The sequence below is a fragment of the Crocodylus porosus genome, unplaced genomic scaffold (genome assembly GCF_001723895.1).
Source record: "Crocodylus porosus isolate Cpor-Errol unplaced genomic scaffold, CroPor_comp1, whole genome shotgun sequence".
Lineage (NCBI taxonomy): Eukaryota > Metazoa > Chordata > Crocodylia > Crocodylidae > Crocodylus > Crocodylus porosus.
The window spans coordinates 14,152,002-14,177,095 of record NW_017728910.1 but is presented as its reverse complement, the minus strand read 5'-3'; the positions used below and the strand labels follow the sequence as shown (position 1 = coordinate 14,177,095).

The 25,094-nt window shown below is 40.0% G+C and overlaps 1 protein-coding gene across 1 annotated transcript in view; it reads left to right on the top strand.

Moving 5' to 3' along the window:
* The window catches only part of TNIK (TRAF2 and NCK interacting kinase), a 318,039-nt gene that overhangs the window by 268,133 nt on the left and 24,812 nt on the right, over positions 1-25,094 (top strand). Inside the window, exons 20-24 of the mRNA XM_019532732.1 lie at positions 6,459-6,622; positions 9,081-9,178; positions 15,626-15,810; positions 20,436-20,562; positions 24,674-24,838. Of these exons, the coding sequence (XP_019388277.1) occupies positions 6,459-6,622; positions 9,081-9,178; positions 15,626-15,810; positions 20,436-20,562; positions 24,674-24,838 (739 nt within the window). The remainder of the gene's footprint in view (positions 1-6,458; positions 6,623-9,080; positions 9,179-15,625; positions 15,811-20,435; positions 20,563-24,673; positions 24,839-25,094) is intronic.

The window sequence follows — 25,094 nt, the reverse complement described above, 5'->3', positions numbered from 1 at the left end:
CTGAATTTGGAAGTCCATCGGAGATCCTACATAGGTCTCTAATTTCAGAAAACAACAAGAATGCACAGTGCTTTTCCTCTTTCAGGCATTTTCCTCACTGTGACTGTAGATCTGCGTGCAGCAATATTCAAGCTGGTAACACCACAGTTTCTGTTTCTTCCAAGAAAATTGGTTGGTCATTTCAGTTGTGCATAGAGTGTATGCTTCCAAATGTGGGGAAGATATCATTTACATCAATAGATTACATCTAGAGTGGCAATAGACCTGATATAAATCAATATGGTCAATAATTATTGTGAAAATTCTGGCTTGTATCAATAGTCACACTTGGGATTTACGCTCAAACCTACTGCAGAACCATAGGAATTGTCATACCATATTTGTACCAGAACCAGATGCTTCAGAGGAAGGTGAAAGATATTTCATTAAAGACAATGACAAAGTAATATATCCATACGGGAATTGTGTTTTTTAACCAGAACAGTTGTTGCCTAGGTATGCCCATGGATGTGATGTTCTCCTTCTCTCTGTTCCAAATTATTTTAGCCTCCCTAAAACAACTATGAATGTTCTCATTGTTACCTAAAAAAAAAATAATAATAATAATAATTTTTGGCCTTTATGCCATCTTGCAGCAGGCAGTTCCACAGGTAAGAATCATTCTTAGCTCTTTCCAAGGGGTCTAGGTATTGCATAACTTTCTGCACAGAGCATTGACTCTCTAAATGCAGTGGGATAAATCAGTGTCATATGTTCTGGCCTTGTAGAGAAAGTTCCTGAAAGTTCTGTTTTGTAACAAGAAAGGGCTTGCAAGGGGATGTTTTTAGGTTTGTGATTACAATAAGGTGAGCAATCCCAGCTGAACATCTGGGTTTCTGTGAGGTCTGGCTTTCAGCCATTATAGAGCTTCAGTAACTGAAGCACGGAAAATTCAAGACATTTGATCAAGGGAATTAAGCCTCTGCCTGGATTCCACCCTGTGGCTTCCTCTTCCCAACCCTTGTCTGTAACCACTGCATTGTATTGTATTGAACTGAACCGATATTGTCACAGCATAACTTATTTTTGCATGAACTCTTCTTTTTAATGGCTGCTGAAATGACCTTTCTGACTAGTCCGGAGTTTGGCCTTGCCACAGTTAAAACAACCATTCTGTCTTAGATGTGGATTTTTGTGAAATGTGGAGCTTATGCAATCCATGTTTGATAGTATATAAATCTCCCTGCTTGATATTAATGGATACATTTTGGGGATTTCATGAAGCTCTCTGCCTTCAGGAGCAGCCATACCTTGCAAAAGATGAAATAAAGACCCACTGAGGCATTTATCTCGTATTTCTGTGATGCATTGTAGGTGCCAAGAATTCTGTATTTCATAACCACTGTAAATATTTATTCTCTCTCCGTGGGAAATTAATTACCCATCAAATCAGAAAGCCTGCTGAAACCTGATCTCCCCGAATATTAGAAGAGAAGAGCCAGGTTGAATTGTCTAGTCTTAATAGCTTTGACTGTGCTGATTTTTCTTTCAGGTGCCTCAGCGAACAACTTCCATATCCCCTGCTCTAGCTAGAAAGAACTCTCCTGGAAATGGCAGTGCATTGGGAACTAGACTAGGATCACAACCGATCAGAGCAAGGTATAGAACAAGAGCAAAATTTCACTTACTCTTACATTTTAATTCCTGGTATGCCGGGTTTTCAAGACTTCCGAGTGGAGGGGAAACATCGGGGCACAATCTAGAGTCACCTGGAGTTCATGGGAGATGTACTGTTCATGGAGGTTTGCATGAAGTTTCTTTTACAACCATCTGTTTACCACTTTGGGTAGGGAGTGAGGAACAGGAGCCTGGAAATCAACCATCATAGTAATTGATTCTGCTAAGGGCAAAATAATGGTGAATTTTCCACTATACAACCTGTAGGCTGCAGCTATACTGCAATCCAGAGGCGTGATTGCAGCACCTTGTACTAGCTTGATGAGTACCAGTGACAGGAAAACCACAGTGGCAGAGGATTCAGCCAGTGAGTTACGTCCCAAGCTGTCGGGTGGGTGGGTACAGCCTATATTGACACCTGTGCTACAGCAGTTTCACTACCACTAGTGTTAACTAAAGCTAACTCAGCTACGTCTACCCATTCTCCTGCCAGATTAGAACTGTAGTGCAGATATAGCTGAATCTTTTATGTCTGATAACACAAGAAAAAACATGTATTTTCTTAAGTGCTTTATTTTCTCTCATCATATTTTAACTGATAAATTACAATTGCTTTCCACCTGGACTGCTTTCCTAGACCTAGGAAACAGTTGGTTTGTACTAATTAGTATTTTTTTCTTAACATCAGCACTGAAGGCTCTGAATGTTTGGACTCCATGTGCCTCATGCTGTTTGTGCAAATTGCCTAGTGAGCCGAGATTTTTTTGTGTTTTTAAACTTTCCAGGAAGTTAGAAGTGTCTTCAATTCCCTATTGAATCAAATAGGAATTTGGCCATTGACTTTAGCAGAACCAAGATTAGGTCCTCTCAGCTCCTTCCTGCTCCTTAGCACACTAGCTTGCCTATACATGAGCAGTGAGGCTCTGACATGCTGCAACTACTAATGATGTGCATTGGAACAGGCTCAATTAATCAAGTCTGCAGGAATGTGGTAATTTCAGCACTCTAGCATATCATGTATCTGTATCCCCCACTTAAAAATGGTGGTGGGGTGCTTGAACTAATGCTCATTAAACAAACTTTAGTTCAAGCACATCCCGCCGCCATTTTTAAGTGTGGGGACACTGATACACGAGATGCTCTGGGTGTTTTAGAGTGGCTCTTGGAGCCACTCCAATTATGCCTTCCTCCTTCCTCCTCTCCCCGCCTCCACTCCTGGAGCACATGTATAAATGCCCCTGGAAGTCAAATCCTGGCTGGAGCAGTGATGTGAGTGGGGAGCAGGGATGGCAGCAGACGTGTTGCAGTATTTCTGCTACCCAAAGATTTCCATGCGTGGTGCCAGGGGGAATGTGATGCGACAACTTCCCTGGTACTCAGAAAGTTGGATCATATTTAAATTCAAGTGAAGGAAAAAAAATGTCCTTGATGTTAGTGGATGTAGAATAAGTCTTACAGGAGTAGTGTGTACTTCTGGCTACCATGTACTGTGGACATTAGAGAACAATTAACTATACTACTCCTGGGAAAGAGCCTGACCTACTAACTGCACCCCAATGCCTGCCCTTGCTGTACTATCATCTCTTTCCCCCTGTGCACTGGCAGAACATGTTGCAGATGAACCATTTTAAAAGTAATATAAAATATGGCAGGCTTGTTCAGAATTGAAGGAAAAAGATGGAGCTTAGGCGTATGATAGCTTGTATTTGATCTGCAGACTGTGATAGTGTTGTGAACAGAACTACAGATCCTATCAAATGAAATGCCAGCTTAAATCGTATGGTAAATGTTTGTATCCTATATAACTTGCTTTGTGGAAATGTTTGAAGGTTTTCTTTGTTTCACTTTGTCTGTTAGGGTAAGGTCAAAGGCTTCAAATGACATGGGATATTCTAAGCTAAATTAATAATGACTTTCCGTATAAACCATTTTTCCAGTTTAATGTCTAAATTATGCAGAAGCAGCACTGCAGAGAGTGTACCAGGCTCATCTTGAAATAAGTAATATGGATATTATGATCTAGAAATAAAAAAAAAAAAAAGCTTTTTTTTCTGAATGGAAAGACTCTATATCCCTATCATGAACCTTTATTCATCTCTCTTACCTGTCATCCATAGCTAAATCATCATCAGTTCTCTAGCACAGAATCTCATGCCATTTATGAATGGCAGTCTAAAGCAACTCCTGTAAAAGCAATGACATTTCCATAAGTGTAATTATGACATGAGAGAAATAATAATAATAATAATGCTACTATTGGACTGTTTAATTCCAGGAAAGGCATCTTGCTTTTGAAACATATTTGAGGTATTGGTTATAGTTAATACAGATAATTGCATCTCTTGCTTCAATTTAAAAAAAAAATTCTTGACTAACCCCTTAGCCAAGGAAGCCCCAGCTAAACCATGTATTCTGTAGACCTACAATTGGTGAATCACAGTAGCACCAATGCGTCTTCTCTTCTTACTTTTCTTTATCAAACTACCTTTTTATTATGGATTCCTCCCTTGTATAAATTTTAATTTTGTATTAAATATTCTTTCCTTGTTTGTTACCCTTAGCAAACATGGGAAGTTGCTATGCTCAGAAAGTATGTTCTTTCTGCAATCATCTTAACTTTACGTGTAACTTACCATGTAGACGCAAGGTATGCTGGGCAGAAATACTTTCTAATACTCGTCCTTCTCGGTATCCAAACGATAATGCCAACAACTCAATTATGGCAATATGACGACTTATAATAAATGCCAGTTGTATTATTCTGCCCACTGGCTAAATTACTCTAGGTCGCTTATAATATTTGTACGACACACTTGAAGATTGATATTCAGTGCCAGTGTTAAAAATTACACGTTATATGATGCAGCACCTTAAATGAAAGCAATGGAATAAGCTTCCATTCATTTTCAGTAAGATTCTGAAGGATAAGCAAAAATATTGCAGAAAAATAAATTGTGTAAACCTGGGTGAATGTGTTTTTCGGTCTTATTGCAGTGCCAAATGAGGATTCTGTGCTGTAAATGAGGTTGCTGTGTGTAAACCAAAACCATTTTTTTGTTCCAGATTGAAAATGGCATAAGGGAGGGTGAGACAGAGGAAGAGGTAGTAATATATGGTTGGTAACTTGTGCAGTTTGCAATGCCTGAGAGATGAAACCATGAAAATCAAAGAATTAGAGTGCACAGCAAAAAAATAATTTGCAATCATATAGCAAACTGTAGCAGAGGCTTGAAACATAGCTAATCTGTGAACTGTGAGGACCAGCTTCTTAAACAGAATATTTTTAACCAATTCATAATAAATAAATCTAAAATTGTAGGAATGTCTTTTAATGAAAGAATTCTTTTAGTTAGAATTTGGCAAGAGCAAATGAATCTTATTTTAGCTGCTTTTAACCATTTAAATAGATAAAACTGTTTTACATAATATTTCTTGGAAGCAGTTTCAGCACAATGGAAAAAAATCCATTTTCACTCCTTAAAAACAGGAGTCCAAATTCTCAGTGGATATCAACTGGCATAGAACCATTGACATGAGTAGAATTCTGCTGATTTCCACCAACTGATGGTCTGATCCATAGTTCAGAATGAAAATGTTATTGACCTTTTAATTATAGAGGCACGAAAGGGTAATGGTATCAGCAATGGCTTTGGCATGCATAAGTTTTCCTATGACAGTCAAATATGAAGATCAGTAAAATGTCTGCCTAGGCTGAGGGAATGTGACCAATTTGTCTAGGGTAGCTGAAACTCTAAGGTGGGATGTATTAGCTGTTTGTTTCTTCCTTTACTGGAAGCGGGTTAGTGACAAGCAAAAGAATTTGCAAAAGTGCTTAGTTCTCGTCTGTACCAGGGAAAAAAAATAGTTCTTAACCTGAGTTACCTAAAACCTGGTTTCACTTGAATTATTAGATTTGATAAATGTTATAAGAGTTTTGCTTATCCTGCTAACTCGTGTGGAAACTACCAGCTGCTATGCCATCATAAGATTGTAAGGGTGAAGATGCACATTACACTTACACCATGCTAAGGTCATCTAAAACGCAAGCAGCTTCATGTGAAAGCTTTGTTAAATCAGTCTTAGTGTTCTCTGAACATCTCAAAATTCTGTCACTTGGAGCAAGGGTTAACTCTGGGCCATGCTACCTAGGTTGTGTTAGGGTGTCTTCTGTGTGTTCCTTGGAGATTAAAATGAGCATTTTGCAGTTCTCCACCATCCCAGGACGCACTGCTTCCAACCCCTCCCCCCAGCCAGAGCAGGGATAGAGTCCGTGTGTCCTGTCTCATAAATCCAGGGATCCTGGCTTTCTCTGATTTAAAAAAATCCCCAATCTTCAGTTAAAAAAAAGTAACCCTAAATTCACATTTTTTCCATAAAATGAACCTGCATTTTATTTATGTATTTATTTATTTTACACACGCACGCACACACATGATGCATCTTTACCCTAACTCACATTAGTAACATTGTTAGCTAGAATAGCAGAGATGCATCATGCCTAAATCTTGCTGATTTTTAGTGAGATTTAAGTTCCTGTGTCACTTAAGCACTTGTGAAAATGGGATTTAGGCTCTCACACTTTTTTCCGATAATATTACCCATAAAGCTGGGGTGCAAAGTGCACACACCTACTGCTGTCATCTTGTATGGCATGTTGTAGTGGTAAGTTTGACCATCTTGTGTCAGCTTAGAAAGGATTTGTGAACCCGTAATGCTGTTTTGTCATTCAGACTTTCTCACAACTCTCCAGAAAATATCTGAAGTATGATGACAGCATCTGCTTTGTTGTAATGTGCGTTTAGCAATCCGGACCTGAGGAGAACAGAGCCCATCATTGAGAGTCCCCTGCAGAGGACCAGCAGTGGCAGCTCCTCAAGTTCCAGCACCCCCAGCTCTCAGCCTAGCTCCCAGGGAGGATCCCAGCCTGGATCCCAGGCTGGATCCAGTGAGCGTAACAGAGTCAGAGGTAAAATAATTTCTTTCTTCTTTTTCTTTTAGGCCACTGTTAAGACCTGATCTGTGGTTCTTCCCTACTAGCTGTATGACCTTTTGACAAGTCGCGTAGGGCGCCTATACACAAGCACTGAGGCTGCTCCAGTGCACTGGAACTCTAGCGCAGAGCAGGCTGGATTAATGGAGTCTGCGGGAGCATGAGAATTTCTGAGCCTCCTGCGTCTCATCTATCAGCATCCCCACACTTAAAAATGGCGGTGGGGGCCTTGAACTAAAGCTCATCGAACAAGCTTTAGTTTAAGCACCCCCCTGCCATTTTAAAGCGCAGACACGCTGATACACAAGACACAGAAGCACTTTAATTAGAGTAGCTCTCAGAGCCTAGTTAAAGCTCCGAGAGCCGCTCTAATTAAAGCTCCACCCTTGGAGCACATGTAAAAGTGCCCTTAACTTATAGGATTTTGGTCACGTAAGTGTGTAAAGCTGATTTGAGAAAACTTCGTAGTTTCTGTTGATCTACACCTGATTTAGGCAACTGGATTTCTGAAATTAGGCTCTAATAATTTCCTTCCATTTTCTCCCCTGTAAAACTGAGTTGATACTTGCTCCTTCATACCCAGCACATTCTGATGGTATGAAAGGGTGCTGTATTTGTTCACAGCAGTATTGTTGTCATGCCAGTACCCACAGATGCTATTTAGCATTTTGGGTGGTAAATGATCAGTCTGGTCCAGTATTCAGTGTGGTTTCCAAATACTTGTATGAAAAGAGGTGCCAGTTGTGATGGTGTTGTGTAAACTAATAGATCCTGGGCACACACTCTTCCTTTGTTACCCAAACTCAACTTTCTTTGTGGGTGGGTTTTTATTCTTTTTATTTCATCTGTGTTTAGAGAGTGCTCCTCCAGGGAGAAGAGAAATGAATTATCTCATAAGCTGTTTCCTCTGAAACTCTGTCAACACAGAACCATGTTTACACTGGATTTACGTTCCTAGCTGATTATTTCCTGGCATCTTCTAGCCATTCTTAAAGATCTTCTTTGTCCACATCTAATCACAGAAGGAGTTGCTAGAACACATTCAGCCAGTTTATCTGCATTTCTGTCCTGAAATATAAATCCACAGAGTTGAAGGGTGGTAAAACAAATGCTGTATCTATCCTTTGAATTTTTTATGATTCACCCGTAAGATGACATGCTTCTTGTTGAAATAATCAGTTCTCAAGTTAGTTGATTTATGAGCAATTGTCCTTTTGTGTTTGGGGTTTTTTTACTAATGAAGAATTCTCTGGCAAGTAATGTCCTAACTATGCTAGATCCTCCGGTATTTCTAATTAGTCGCCTGTCCCACTCTTTTTGCAGAGTGCATGTATGTGTTTCTTTAATAGAAGAAAAGATGGTAATGTTAAGTCAGCTATTAGATTTAGTTAGGTGTACTACTGCTACACTGAAGACAGTACAACACAACTATATTGCATGTAGTGCCTTTCAAATGACCTTCACAGCAGCAGGCTTTATGGTGTCTATTGCCTATACAATTACCAAATTATTATTTTTTTTTAATTATAGCAGAGTGGGAGAGAATATGATGTATATGTTTTCCATTGAGATGTAGAGGCAATTAAGCAGAGAGCTACAGGAAGGTTTTTCCAAACCACAGAAGAAATAAGAGAGGAAAGCATGGCAAGATGCATCAGAATGATGGAGAACACCAGTCCTAGGCTTGATAGACTTGGGGGGCAAATCATTTTCTGAGTTAATCACAGTCTTTCTGTGTGATCTGGGGCAAGTTCCTCAGGGGAAGACTGTCTGTCACCTGGGAATAGTGGTCAGGCACAAGAAGACTACTCCACACGTTATCCAAGGGCTATGAATAACTTGTGCAATGAGGAACACTTGCTATGGCTTCTGTACATCCCAGAAGCTACAAATTACCACAGATGGGGATGGGAAGGTGTCAACCGCTTGGTTGCCTCTTGCTGCACTGACCCATCCACCCTAAGACTGGTGTAGGTTGCTTACCTGGGGAAGAGGCTGACTTGTGGAGAGGAAGCAAAGTCTTTAGGCAGTCTTTCCCCACACTGCCCCAGCACCAGGGCACTTCCATATCAGCCAAAGACAGAGCTTTACCTAGATGGTACAATTTAACCTCTGAGACAAAGGCTTAACACTGCAGTGAGTGCAGTACTTTGGGATCTCCAATAGAGTAATAGAGGTGCTAAGTGTTGCTGTTGTGGGTTCAGTCTTCTTTCTTGTGTGACCAAGAAAGGTGAGATCTGTGACTAAATTTAACTCATGAAGTGTTTTAGGACCAGGAAAGGTAATACTAATTTTGAACTGGATCCCTAAAGAAACAGAAACTGGATTTCTCAGAGGTGCCACCTTGGATTTGTCACCTAGAAAAAGTTTTCGGTTCTGCTGCTGGATGAAAGTCTTAATTTCTCACTAATACCTATGTTTTGCTTTTGCCCAGGAAATGCCAAACCTGAGGGGTCACCTGTGCTGTCTCACGAGCCTTCTAAGATAAAACAGGAAGATAATAGGGATGTGACGCGTCCAAGCCGACCTGCTGTGAGTTTTAAAGTATTTCCTGATGGAGTGATGAAGACCTGGCTGGCCAGGTTTCCATTCCATTTACTTACCCAACTTTAGGGAGCAGTAGAAAGAGGAAAATTCAATCCCATCCCCACCATAAATCTACAGCACAGGAAGAGGCCATGGGAGATGGGAGTCCTTTGAGAGAGCATGGTTTTCAGTTACCTAAGTCCAGAAAATCACACCAGCACTTGCTTAAAGTTAAGCAGGAGCTTAAGTGTTTTGCTGGATCAGACCTGTTCTGTACCACATGGTAACCTCTGAAGCAATCTTGCAGAGGGGGTGTGCTGTTTGTAAAGGTTGGTTACCCAGTCACAGCTAGTCATCATGGCTTAAAAACAAACTTTGCAGTAATTTCAGTGCAGTTCTGTTTTAGTCCTACTTTGGCAAAGGCCCAGGAAAAATCCATCCAAGTGTTTCTTTCCAGTTGAATGTTATGTTTGCTGTTTGTATTTTAAAACTGCAGAGTGAGTTGGATTCAATAACAAAATGAATTTCCGCTGTTTCTCTATTTTAATGTGTATTGATGTTTTGTTGATGTTGTTTTTTTCTTTATACTTCACAGCATTGAGCTAACAATTCTAATTTTATTTCTAACCTGCTTGCCCTTCCTCTGGCTTTTTCCTGTCCTGATCTGTTTCCTCTGATGCTGATTAATCTTCCCTTACTCCCAGAGCTATAAGAAAGCTATAGATGAGGTTAGTGATATCTTTTCTTAGTTGGTCATGCCTTTGCAAGGTTGACTAGTTAGAACTTTATATCAAACCATGTTTTCTTGGTGCTGACATTACAGAAGGTGGTAATGCAATCCTGGTTCAGATTTCAGAACTGAAAGATTGTATTTAGATACAGTGAGCTAATCGAAAGGGCAAAATGGATCTGTAAATGCATTTTGCTCCGTACATTGCTTGACAAAATCCATATGCAGACCACTTGCATGGGGCCACCCCAACAATTCTGTCAACTTCTATAAGCAGAGCCAAATGTACTATAATATAAGACAAATATTGCTGTCCATTACACCCTCTGTGGCCCTGTTGATTCGACGGGAAGTACAAGCTTAACTTAGATCGGTATTTGTTCAGATTTCAAATAAAACCATTTATCTGATGACCACGGTTCATTTAGACACATGAGTTCAGGCTGATGTTCTGGTGCTACATTGCTCCGACTTTAGATGGATTCAGTGAGAGGCAGCAAAAGATGGAACTGCGGGAAGTAATTTAGGAGCCAGCCCCTCAGCTGATGTAAATTGGCAGGACTTCATTTTAGTTAACAAAGGTGGGCTGATTTTACACCAGCCCAGAACCAAGCTTTCTGACTTGAAGTCTGTGTATATATATTTTGGAACTCAGTTATCAGTGACTGTATGTGTTAACCCCAGCTGCAGCAAGGAAAGCCATCCTTGGTACGAGCTGCGTTTACCTCTGCTTGAAATTGGGGTAATCACTGCTTTTCTTGCCTGCATTTGGGGTTTTACAACAGCTGTCAACTGCTGACCATCAACGGGTGCAGTTCCTATTAATCTTGAATCTAGATGGAGAATTAATTACTACTCATGGAGGAAAAAGGGGCCAGATGCTAACATCCTTGCTTGCGAGGGGTAGTATCATACTCTGCCCTCTAATCTCAGATCTTGGAACTGGACCTCTAAATAGACATCCAGATGCCCTCATTTTCCCACGTGGGGAATATTTTTTCAATAAAATCAGTGTTTGAGAATAAAAGAAAAAAGAAAAAGAAGCAATGTTTACAAAATGGATGAAAGTCCATTGTGCTTTTGCTATTAGTGTAAACTCCCCTTGGTCCATATAAGCATTCCCTTAAAAATGTTTATTAGGCTTAGATTCAAGATGACTTGGGAATAATTGTGAAATATGGAATCCACACGTGCACACGTGGCAGGTGCCGATTTGAGGCAGGGTGGCAGGAGCAAGGTTTGAATTGGCAGGGATTCTGAACTCCCTTCCTCTCACTGGACAAGCAGCCACGGAGAATAAAATTTAAGACTGCAGTCATCATCTGTGCTATGGGTTACTGGGGGGCAAGAGAGGAGGAGGGGCTAATGAGACCTCAGCTCATTGCAGGTAGCACTTTAGATTGCTGTTTAACGTGGGTGTCATTCTGATTCTAGCAATTAATTCTAGCTAATGCAGAAGAGTAAGAGTGAATTGATGCTCTATAGATAAATGCAAAGTAAGGGTCAAATTCTGCAGTGGTGCTAAGCATTTCTGTTGCAGGGTGCTGAATGCCCTCAACTCTTAGGCTTCTGTAGGAGTTGAAAGCAATTAGCACTTAGCAGGATCTGGCACAAAGTTACAGAATGTGCTTTCAAAGAAATACAGGAAGTCTTTAGAGCGGGCTTGTGAGGTGACTGCCTCTTGCAATGTTCTTCACATGGATTTCATTAGTAATATAACTGATTAGAACACTACAGAGATATCTGGGTTGTCTGAGATCTGTGTGTCCATTTTTACGTTTAATAATGTTGCCTTTCAAATCTGTCTGTCACCTCAACAGTGATCACAGTGTAATGGCATTCAGATAACCACGCTGAATCTTGAAGGCTCAAAGCTAATGTTACTTTGGGTGTCGATTGGCAATGCCAGTCTTACATACTATCCAAAAAAAGCCATGAAAATTTTACATATTTCACCTTATGCTGATATTTTTAAAACCAGACTTGTATGTGGACAATGTTGAATTCTTAAATTTCTGGTGTGAAAAGAAAAACCCTTTTTGATCTAGTATTGATGAAATGTCTGATATATATCTGAACATGCACTATTCCAGTTAATGATAACTGTACTGGCAATGATGCCAAACACAGCTATAGTGGACCTCTTCCTAAAACCATTTCCTATTTAAAAAAAAAAAAAAAAAAAGAAAGAAAGGAAGAAATTGTAGCAGAAAAAAACCTAGCCAGTTACATACTTTGTTCTCTGAGATTTGAACCCAAGCAATGTATTTTGTTTAATGAGAGAGAGTGCTAATAAAAAAGTACATAAATCAATATCTAAACAGGGGTCATATTAACATAAAATTCACGTTATACTTTATGATTCTGGACTGTGAATGAACGTAATTCCAGAAAATATTAAATCTAAAGACGTCTAAATTGTAATTGTACTAATAATGTTATCTCTTGCATTATGTCACCTTCAATAATAACATTTTAAATATATTTGGAACAAAACAGCATTTCTTTTCTAGTTGTCTGATCACTTTTGTTCCAAGAGCAAGACAGTGAAGTAAAATAACCCTGTAAAGTGGTCATTATCCAGAGAAAATGATAGCATCAAAGAATTAATCATCCCAAAGCAAAGCCTGAACTGGAAAATATTGGTTTTCTCCTGATATGGTCTGGGGGTATTACTGGTATTATAATTTCCAAATTAGAAATGCAAATGTAATCAGAAGGCATTAAAAATATTTGACAATGACCATGGAAGACTGCTAATATAGTTATGTGAATCAACTGCATCTGATTGCAGGATTTTAACATGCCTACATTTTTCTACTATACAGTAGAAGCTACCGGCCTTTTTTGAAAAGCTAGATTATGACGTATTTAAGTTGTACTAACAGCGACCAACCTCATGCAGTTTGATGGGGCTCCCTGCAGAGCAAGTTACTTGTCAGTGGTTTTTAATGGTGTCATGGGAAGTAGAGAGAGCCTTGATGTAAATTTCCCTTGGCTATAGTTCGTGGGTAGAAAACTTACCAGTTTAATTTGGTATCCACAATTATTTTGGTTTGCGTATTGCAGATGTGAAATAGAAGGTCGGTTTCTCAGTCCCACCCTTTGATGTTTGGAAAAAGTTGGGACTAGTACTAAAATGCAAGAAGTACAGTTTTAAAGGGGATGTAATTTTCTTTTAAAATGCCTGAAAGTGGGAAAAGACCTAACTCAATTAAGTGAAAATTGATTAATCAATTAACCTGTGTTTTTTATATGGACTGAAAACAACTATAAACAGCTCTAGTCTTCATTGACTTTGTTGTGTGTTCTCAGTTTAGAAACACCAAGCAAGCAACCAGAGAATGAGCTTTAGCCTTAATCAAAACAAGTAGTTTTCATGACTACAGATTTGATTTGTATTTCAATCACAAATTTATCAGCACTGGAAGTAAATGTTTAAATATCATATTCGTAAAGGAATAAACAGTGTGTTGACAGGTTTTAATACATAACATGCCTGTCAGCTGAAGTGCCTGCCAAATAGAAACAGATTTTCAATGTACTCATATTTCCTTGTATACATAGGTCCTGATCTAAAGTGCAGTGAAGTCAATGGGAGTCTTACCTGTACTTCAGTGGGCTTTGAAACTGGCTGTCTCTTTTCAGATATGATATGAATCTCTAGCCATGCTCGTTCTTTAATATGGAATATGTTCTTATGTATTCCTTTAAGTATAGATAAGATGATGTATTTCAGTAATAGATTTATGTAAAAAATGTAACATAATCCTCAGGTTTCTCCTGTGGCCATGTTGATAGTGATTAATGAATGTCAGGGGAAAAAGAGAGAGAGAACTCTTCCTAGCTGGCAATGGCTTACTGCCAGACAAATGAGAAATGTATCTGCCTAAAATATGCTCTCAGATGCACAGACTCCTGGGCACCCATCTTGAATTAATTTAAAGTCAGTGGTTTTGCATGGGTTGTAACTGCCAGTCAGTAGGGTATACCTTGACAGTATATGCTACGCCTTTCCCCGTATTAAACAATAGCCCTGAAAACAACTGATGACTTCGAACCAGGTTCGTAATAAACCCCCTCTGAAAGTATAAAATGGTTAGTCTGTTTTTTCTTTTTCCTTCAAATGACTGATCAGTTAATTGCAACAGACACAATTAGGTGTGACTTTAGGGCAAGTTTAAATGTCAATAAAGCATTTGATTTGATCTGTGTGGAATTAGGGATGAAAGATTACTTACTCCATTTAAAGCTGTGAGGGCTTCATTTTGTGTTTCTAATCCAAATAGGACTGCAAGAGATTGTGATGTCTTTAAGATGAAAATAACAGAAGTACAGATTGCTCTGCAGAATATTACAGATTCTCTATTGAAAAATGAAATTGCTTTCAGTAGCAGTTATATATTTTTACATTTTTTTTTTCTTCTAATGAAAAGAGATAGGTTTTAAGACCTCCCTACACCGTCTTAATTAACATTATTCTAGTCACCCTGCTGGAATGGTAATCTGGAAAATTATGGAATGCAGTAAAGAGAGAATATGGCCATAAGAAAATTGTGGAATTTAGTATTTTTCAATGAGTTTCTTTCTCCCTAATCCTTTATCTCTGACCGAATGCACTGATGGCTACATCGGTCACTAATATAGGGAGAAATGGTAAGACTGACAATTGCAATGCTTTGTTCGTCATGTGCATGCATTGTGCAATAGAGTTCTCTAACCCATTCTAATTAGAGCTCTCATGCTTTTTTGCCCTACTGCTTCCCCCTGCATTGCTATAAAAGCATGTAAGATAAGAAACGGTCTATTTTCTACACGGTGCCTGCAATGTTTCTTGTATTTAAATAACGCTGTCTATTTTGTATAACTGTCAAATCTAAGGTTTCATCCAAATCATGGTAAACTGAAAAATTTATTTTGGGGGTTGGGACTTTGGGGTTCCCTCCACCCCAATTTTCTACTTTTTTCACTTTCTCCTTACCTTTCAGGCTGTGACACTTCACATAATGTGCTAAAGCTATTTCTGCCAAGAGAGTTTGTTTTTTTTAAATTTTATTCTACTTTAATTGTTGTGGTTGACTCAGAGTCATGACTCAAATTTAACAAAACATGATTCTGCATCAAGCGGAGCACTTTTTACTCTAATGATGTATCACTGCATCTTGGCAACAAGCTGCTGGCTTAGACTGATAATTGAAGTGGATCTTGCCTTGGGGATTGCACCATTTTGTGCGAGACTTTGTCATTGCTTTCTTTCCAATGGCATTTATAACACAGCAAACACCGATAGTGAGTTTTTTTCTTTTTTTTGAGAGAGAGGGTCCAAAGAAAAGTAAAAGCTTCAGGATAAATTCTCGAAACCTGTCTTTGAAATAACATTGTTTTCCAGTTTACTATGATAGTGACTGAATTTCACCTTTTCAACAAATATAATTTGTACATGTATATACATATCAGTGTGTATATATGCACTGACATGTGTGTTCAAAACAAAAAAATAGGTCAGCTCTTGATTTTCAGCAAACATGAAATCAGTTTTGTTTTGTTCAATAAATGCTACGTGCTACAAACATTGTTTTATGTTTGTCTTATGTTTGTAATAATTCTGTAAAGCTATTTCTTGTGGCTCGTGCTGTAACATTGGCTTTTGAAGAGATATGTGTAGCTTTTTCTCCTTGCTTTATATATAATTCACATTGGTTTCTCTCTTTTGCCCCCATTAGGACCTGACTGCATTAGCAAAAGAGTTGAGGGAGCTGCGTATTGAAGAAACCAATCGCCCTCTGAAAAAGGTGACTGACTACTCTTCGTCCAGCGAGGAATCAGAAAGCAGTGAAGAGGAAGAGGAAGATGGCGAAAATGAAACACAGGATGGGACAGTGCCTGTCAGTGACATCCCACGGCTTATGTAAGAGATCATTTCTTTAAAGGCATTATGGTGAAATTGCAGTGTGCTTCTTTTCCTTCTCACTACAAAAAAAATTATAACTATCTTGAGACAGCATTTCTGACATCTGTCTGTTATCTTCAGTCTGCAGAGCATTGGCAAGTTACAGATGGTGGGTCATTCTCTCTGCTTTTAGCTGCTTCTCTACAGGCAAGTAGGGCCACCAGTGAAAATGCTAAGTTTAAGGAAAACCCTTTCTTGTTGTTAACTGTTGTACGAGCAGCTGTTGTCAATATAGTTAAAGGGGAAGAGAGGTGACCTTAGGGCTTTTGCTTGTTTAAGGTGTGGTTCATACATTGGAAAAGGGACCTTTCTATTCCTTGTATTGTCCGGCCAACATTATAAGCTTCTAGATTCAATGTCTTGTATTAGAAATGTCACCGTAGCTTTGGTTGTTTAATTCACTTAGAAGATCAGTCATTTTCCAGGCTAACGTTGGAAGTAATTAATGGGAAAGATGAAATCTTCTACATTGTAGTCAAACTTATCTACCTAATGCCTCTGAGTGTGGTGGAAATCCAGTCGTGCCCAGTGATGTTGTTATTGTTGTAGATCTTTTTTGTCTTCTAACACCAACCTATAGCAGGGTAAATGCTTAGCAGATACTGAATGTTCCCTGCGAAATGCAGAGCTCCCTTGACTCTCATTATGTCTTCATCCACTTTTCTGCAGCATCTATTTTACTCAGGATCACAAAATGCTTTATGGACTTGTCTTCAAAATGCTTGTATGAAGTAGAGAATCAATATGTTCTCTGTTTCACAAATGGGCATCTGAGGCACAGAGAAATGAAGGACCAGGTCTTTCCTCCTCATAAGCTGGAATTGTGCTGATTTGACCAGTGCAAAATCATTCAAGAAGCTCTGCTGGAGTTGGTAGTAAAACCCAGTTCATTTTCTTAACTGCAGAATCCTGTATAATACAACATTAAGGTTTTGATCCCTTTTCAGCACCTCTCATTGTTTGTGCTAGGAGACTGCCATGTTACCAGGATGTCATATGCCTTACCAAGGTATGTCCTCACTATAGAATGAACCTGGGAGATCAGCACCTGGTTTAGCTTAGTCCAAGTTGAACCGCTGCACTGTAGAACCAGATCTGAGTTACCCTGTCTTTACTGGTGCTGCACTTGCTCATGTGACCCTTGGACTTCCAAGGTCATATTACATAGTTCTTTGTACTACAAGAAGCCAAGCCCCTCTGGAGTTCCTGAAGACCTTGCCTGCCTTTTTGGGCGTGCAAAGGAATTGTGGCAAAACGTTTTCAGACTACCAGTCCAGCCCTCAGGATATATAGCCTTATGCTCTTCCTAGAAAGTGGGTGGGTTTCTAGCCTGAATAACAGAGACATCTGAGTCCTAACCCACACCTGCAGCTGAGCCCTGCCTACTTAAGTTTACAAGTTGCATTTCAAACCTCAAATATAAGAGCAAGGCTGCTCTGTGTTCAAGAGCAGGTACTGAGAAACAGGACTTTATAGCACCTGAGCATAAGTGGGTGCATCCTTGGCCAGCTCCACTGGGTAAAGCTTTTTGTTTGCCATCTGCATCTGCTGTCCCACTCCAGTATGCCACCTGCCATATCTTGACCTTAGGGAGAGCTAGGTTGCCATTTTGTACAGAGTAGGAAATTAAAAGCTAGTGGCTTTAACTAGATAGCAGTAGAGACAGTAAGCTCATGGTCAGTGCAAAGACCCTAGAATTCAGGAATTCTGGCTGGCTAACTTCTCAGTTCAGCCACTTGCTTATAGTGATCTTGAGGCAGTCGCTTCCCCTTTTCTGGGCCTCAGGTCCTTATTTCTAAAACTGGCATAATTGTATGGTTGTGCCTCCCATGGTGAGGTAGTGATGCTTAGTTTGTTAATGACTGTAAAGTGCTCTGAACTTCTCACATGGAAAATGCTGCAGAAGCTCAATGAATTATTAAATGCCTTGGGTTGCCCTGGTTCCATTGTGTTCCTTTTATATTATAAAAATTCTGCATTGCAAGGCAAGGGTGTAATACTGCACCATGCTGTGCACCCACCTCTGCTGCTTTTCTAAGGGAGCTCCATGCATTGAGCCCCTGTGGTGTCAGACCCCTCATTAGGCCAGTGACAAGCTATATTCACTGACCTGCTTTGCCTTCCTCCAGTTATTGACAAGCAGTTGTGCACCTGAGTTGCACTTTTAAAAGTAAATTACCTCGTACTGATTGAGAACGACCAGTGAAAGTGCTTTAAATGAAAAATTACAGGACTTATCAACATCAGCTTCATTACAGCTGTTGACTTTTTTTCCCCCCTGGACCACAGACAGCCTTAGACAATCTGTGCCATTCACCTCCTGAGTCGTCCTGGATTTTTTTGGTCTGTATCAATAAGAATTGAGGGTGTCAGCATTGTGCAGAATGAAGTTGCAGGTACTCCAGGATTTAATATAATTAAAAATGAAGAAGAGCTTGTAGTTTGGCACATACGTACTTATCAAGTGCAGAAGCTAGCTTAGCACTGATTCTGAAGTTCTGATGTAAGCAATAAGGGAGGCTAGCATGCACATTACGTCCACATTAGTCATACCCTGTAGGGCACAAATACAAAGTCCCTTACTAAAAATACCTCACTATTCCAGCTATCTGTGTAACATAATTTTATAAAGTTGCATTTTTATCTGTAGAACCTAAGTATGTATTTTTCTAACAGAAAAATAAATTTAGGTCAAGCTGTGTCATTGAGGATGTATGGATAGACTTTGAGAGGCAGTTTTTTCAACATATTATGCTGCTTGCTTGTGGTAAAATGGAAAGTGGATACCCAAATACCTACCTACTTGCTTGTCCTCCTATGCCCTGGCCATATTGCGCTAATATTTATTTCGGCTGTATAAACAGTTTTACGAAAAATGCACGAGTCAGGCTACTAAGTGAATGTCAATTTGTATTTGTTTATGTATAAACATCCCATAATAGCTGCATCTATTTAGTACTAGGCCAGTTAAAGCCCCCAGCTCTTTCAGCTGCCTGTTTTCAACTTAGAATGAAATACTGTTTCTCAGTGCTCGTTTGCTGTCATTAGCCATTTCAGAGCCAAACCCTAACGACAGGCTCCACATACTTTTTGTTGTTCCCTCTGCAGCTAGAGTTTTTCAAGTGTAACAGTTACCCCCAGTCCTAGCTCCCTCAAAACTCAGTGTCTCAACTTCTCAGGCATTTTGGATACAGCATAAATTTATTGTATTGCACAAAGAGCATTCTTAGATCCATCTCTTCCAGCGACTTTGCCTTTAGCAGGACATGCTCCTGATGCTAATCGTTAGCAGAGGGCAATCCCAGCACATGCTGAATACATTGCTATTTCTGCAGCACTGACTTCTGTCTGTTCTGAGGTGGAAGAATTAAATGAGCCAGCATTTGGCTCCAGATCTGTTTCTAGAACTTGGTGGTGCAAAACACTCCTTACTGGAACAGCGATATTCTCTTTCGTGTATTGGAAGATCCAACACATCCTGTTGGAATTAAAAAGTAATGATTTATGGGCTTTTAAAAAATAACAAAGCTTCATGACAAAGCTAGAAATAGAACTCGTCTCTCCTGACTCCTGATATCTACTTTAACCAGTAAGCAATGCTCCTTCCCAGCATACAGTGGAATTAGTAAGGCCCTGCTCTGTTTATAAAGTTTTAGTGCTTTGTTTATAGTACATTTATAGGACCTTGTTGCTGTATTTCTTGCATTAGACAGTGTTTCCCTTGCTCTTTAGATGACACCAGAACAGAAATGCTTGTGGCTTCCAAGTCTATCCAAGCAACTCATGAAAGCCTTTTGGAAGATCGCTGTAGATGTACAGTATAGTTTCTACCATGGTATAAACATAAAGCAGTATAACTTGAATTTGCACTATAGATAGGCTCGTGTATCTCTCTTCTACTGCAAGAATCTTCTTCATCTCCCCACTGTTGAACATGCCTTCAGCTGCGCCCCCTCTGATTTTGTAAGGGGATCTGTGAGCCCAGTAGCATAGTAAATGTTTTGACCTTCCATTCAAAATGCATGATGGAGATGGTACCCACTTAAGCTCCTGAGTCCTTGGTTACCTTGCCCAGATGAAAGCTGGGGCAATGGAAGCCTTGTATCTTCTGTCACTGATGTAAGGCAATGGACCTTATCCCAGTGAAGGATCAGACATAATGGTGCTCTGCTCTACCATGCCCCACCCCGCAGAATGCTTTCCATGCTTCTGCAGTGCTTTCTGCTCGCACTCTTTCTTCTACATAGAAGAATGACTATCACTGTCTGGCTGCTTAGCATTCAGTCCATGACACCAAATGGCTTCGGCAGAGTAGAGAATCTAAATTTCTGTCTTTCTTTATCCTTTACATTTAAAAAGACTGAAGAAGTTCTTTTTGAGTGCCAGCAATAGTGTGTGCAAGAAAAGCTCAGCAAAATGTTGGGCTTGATTTCCTGCCCCCCAGTGTTATTGCTACTGTAGCATTAAGTGCTTTTCTAGATACCCAAGCCAACTCTGTCTAGAAATAGCATTGTATTGAAATACACGGATTCTATTTTATCTTTGTGAACTTCTGCCATTAATGTCTTTGATTCTGTCACCAGACCAACAGGAATTTCTGGAAGCAATGAGCCATACAACATAGGAATGGTGGCAACCCATGGTCTGGAAACGTCCCACACAGATACATTTAGCAATATTTCAAGGGAAGGAACTTTAATGGTAAGGGAGGTAAGTCAGAGTTAATCATTTCTATGTAACATGTTCAGGAGGGTTTTTGTCCACATAAGCATGCCAAGTAATCACACTCTGTGTTCTGAACACACAGTAATTGATTCAACTATGCTCATTAACAACTCAGTAATATAATTATGCAGTTAAACAAATATGACAAGCATATGTGATTTTTCAGAGCTACAAACAGCAGTGAATAGTAATACTAGAAGCCAGCAGTGTGAATTCTGATTTGATTTACTTTTCTGTAAAAACCAGGTACTGAAGTTTCCGTTGGTTTCTACAGTTATTAGCAAGGTTTGGAAGCTGCCCCAAAGTTTCCTCACTTTTGCATTTTCTACTTTTATCTCTATTAAGTCGATCTAATGGAATTGTTGCTGTTACAGCCTCTGTTCTGAATGCTTTAATGGTGAGACCTTGGTTCCTATATGGGAAGGACCATAGAAAAGTCCCTTGAAATGAATATCAATGGTATATCTTTTGTGAAGCACATAGAAGGCTGTTTGGATGGGAAGCATGCCTCTAAAAGCCAATGCACTTAACTTCTGGTTTATAAGATGGAGAAACTACTCTGTGTCTTCCTTGGTATATGAATGGAGCAAGACAGAGGAAGGCATATTAAAAAAAAAAAAAAAAGACCTTGGATAAGTCGCCTATTTCTCTTATGATGCTGCATATGTTCCCAACAGGCTGGTGGCATTTGCCTGAAAGGCCCACTCTGTTATCAGGTAGTCTTTCTGCTGGGAAAGGGTTGAGTGGGTTCTGCTGAGTTAACAAAGCAGGTGACTCAGTGTCCTGCAGATGAGGGCATCTGTAAAATGTTGGGTAGGGTTAGCCAACCTGCGGCACATGTGCCACAAGTGGCACAGGTAGCCTCTCTGTGCGGCTCACATAGGGAGGGTACAGGCAACCAAGTGGTAAATAGGGAAGGAAACAGAAAGCAAAGCAGCAAATCTGGCAGGGAGCACAAGGAAGGAAACAAAAGCAGAGTGGGAAAGGGATCACTGGCACCTGGGGTGCATTCAGGGCTAATTTGTGGCATGCCTGCCAAAAAGGTTGATTCCCACTAATGTACAGTATGGATTGAGCAGTTGAGGGAGCAGCCTTAAGAGCAGACAAATCTGTGGTGTAGGTCTGAGTGGCTCTCTTGTATATTATTGCTAATAGATAAAACCAAAGGCCAGGAAGAATGAGAGTTTGGTTTTCACATAGGGAAAGACTGGGGTTTTTTTTGAGTAGTTGGATTAGAATCATAGAAAACAAGGATTGGAAGGGACCTCAGGAGATCTAGTCCTACCCCTTGTTCAAAAAAGGAGTGTCCCCAACTAGATCATCCCAGCCAAGGCTTTGTATAGCCAGGTCTTAAAAACCTCCAAGGATGAAGGGTCCACAACTTCGTTGGGTAGCCTGTTCCAGTGTTTTACTATGGTCCTAGTTAGAGATTTTTCTAATATGTAACCTAAACTTCCCTTGCTGCAACTTGAGACCATTGCTCCTTGTTCTGTCATCTGCCACCACTGAGAACAGTCCATCTCCGTCCTCTTTGTAACCACCCTTCAGGTAGTTGAAGGCTGCTATTAAATCCCATCTCAGCTTTCTCTTATCCAGACTAAATAAGCCCAGTTTCCTCAGCTTCCCTAACCAATGTGCTCCAGTCCCCTAACCATTTTTGTTGCCCTTCACTGGACCCTCTTAAATTTGTTCACGTTCTTCCTGTAGTAGGGGGGCCCAAAACTGGACACAGTTTTGGATGGATGCTTTATTGCTATATTAATTCATCTTTCCTTTAACAGTCTCTCTGTGGACTAGCCTATGTGACCAGGTTCAGACACTTATCTTCCAAGAATAGATTATGTAGATTTTTGCTCTGGTCAGTTGTTGCATCATGCCATGACAGATCTAATCCTGAGTAATGCACAGGACCTTGTCCAAGATCTGCTCTGTAGTAATAATAATTATAGTAGAATCAAATTCAGCATCTTAGCTGGAGGGAGTGAGCAAAAACAAATAAACAAACAAAAAAAAACCCTGTCATGCTAATATTTAATGCTATGAAGGGGAAATCATACAAAAATGAGCAACATAGAAGTTTAAAAGGATCAGAAAGATGTTAAATGGGCCAATGTGAAAGCCACTAATGTAGAGAGGTACTATACTATGCCCGAGCATTCTCTGAATCATCTTTGGGGCTGGAAGAAGTCATGTGCAAGAAGAATATAAAAAATGACAGCCATTTCCTCACCTTCTAAAATAACCAGAAAAACCCACCCCTTGGGGACCAAAACTAAGAAAGAGAAATACTAGACAATTTCAGAGGAAAGGGAGTATATAGCAGAAGAAGCCTTACGATTAGTATTGCATCCTGCCACTGGGTCAGAAATGGGCAGTAATGCACAATGGCACACTGTATTATACTCATCTAATCCATCATTGTTCAGTAGAGATTTTTGGAGCATGGTGATACCTCTACAGCCTGTCCTGCCAGTGAAGTTAATTCAATTGATATAAACACAAGGTGCTACCATGATGAGTCAACCGCTTTTGGAATTATCTTGTTAAGTGTTGCTACTAAAATCCTTATGTGACTAGAAGCAGCTGAAAAATCTATCAGGCAATATGGTGTAGTGTCACAAGCAAATTTTCCTGTTACTTTCCCCAAAGCCCGTACAAATCCGTGAAAGGGATTTGTATGGGTCCTGGATACTCTTAGGCAGAAATGATGCAGATTCAAGGTAATGATATGTATGACTGGTAAAGGATTTGTGCGACAGAGCAAATATCAGCCTCAGCATTTGCCCAGGTTTGATTTGTTCTGAGGATTCTTTCTACATCCACTTTCAAATGGGCAGTTCTTAGCTATATGTACTGATATGCTGCAGGTGGAAAAGCGTCCCGGGTGCCAACTGACTAGTAAAAGTAAGGTTTGAGGAAGAAATTTCATCACAATACCTGTCCATATGGGAAAATCATAGGTTAGTGTGGGTTATTTGCATGTTTGCAAGGAAGAGCCCTTGTCTTCAGTGATACTTGAAATAAACTATGAGTTGGCAATCTATCCAGATCTATCCTGGAGTCTCACCTTGCATTTCCAATTTTGAGGCGTGCCAGAGGAGTTTCAGGTAAATCATTCCCTCCTTCCTCTGTCTTTGCTACATGACAACACTGAGAATTTAAGAGCTGTCAGGATCAGGCGGATGTGTCACCTTTCAGCTGCGTGTTACAATCCCGGCAGTCTTTCAGCTACAGTAGTATGTGCAGTCATTTCTTTGATAACTGCAATTTTAGCAGCAACTGGCTGGACTTACAAGGCCATGCTTGGCAGGTCTGTCAAATTTATAACTCTCCCAAAAGGTATTGAATATGATCTATATGGTCTGGAGAGGACATCTTTGTTGGGTGCAGTGAGAGCCGAAAGAAGAGGAAAGAATTAAATACAACTTTATTTCATTAGAGCATCTATCTAAAAATGTATGTGGAAGAGGGTTTTATCCTGTTCACAAAGGCATGTAAGCCTTGTTGATGCTAATGGGGCCTTTGTGTGCACAGCAGGATAATAGATTTGTTCATCTATATAAAGGAAATGTTAATGCTCTTCACTGCTGTTTTGTATCATAGAAACATGCTTTAGGACCTGTACTAGCAATTGTGAAAACCTATGATCAGGTTACTGCTGTAGCTATAGAGGCCAAATCTGCCATCTGCCTAGATCCCATGGAAGTCTGTGGGCTAGATTCTGTTCTCAGTGAAGTCAATGGCAAAGTGACCACCATGGCTGTCATGCTGACCAATGGGATTTGCACTTGCACACCAGAGGATAGAATTTGGGCCCTGGTTCCTTGTCACAAAAGATCAATGTAAAACAAATATAATGGCTTCTGTATTAATTCTGTTTGTGTAACGCAGCTAACGATGTCTTTATTTAACTTGTGATTCATTCTGTGTATTTCTTCTGTTTCAAATTTTCTGCTTGCCAGATTTGCATGGGGTGAATACAGCTGAGAGGGCTCCTGTTCTGTGCTTGCTTCGGTAACTGGGTTATTGGACTAGACTTGTAGGTTGGTTGGTTTGTTTCTCTTTTCTTTCTTCCTTATACCTTATATCTCTGCAGACCTCTGGTGAAAAAAAGCGCTCTGGCCACACAGCCAGCAATGGCTTTGCAGGCCACATCAATCTCCCTGATCTGGTGCAGCAAAGCCACTCACCTGCAGGCACACCGACCGAGGCCTTGGGGCGAGTCTCCACGCATGCTCAAGACATGGACTCGGTGGCGGAAGTAGGTGGTGGGGGCTCTTTGTTAATCTGGCTATCCCTCTCCTTTTGTGCTGCTTTTAATGGGTATTAACAACTTCTGATACAGGGTCTCCCCAGTACTGCCTCTAGCAATCTCGCTTTTCTTTTCTGGCACTCTGTGTTTATGACTATGGTTGTAACTGAAGAAGAACAAAATCCTTTGGGTAGTATGCGTATCATTATGGGTTTTAAATGTGGAAACCACCCCACACCTAATTTTCAGTTGCAGAAGCTGATTT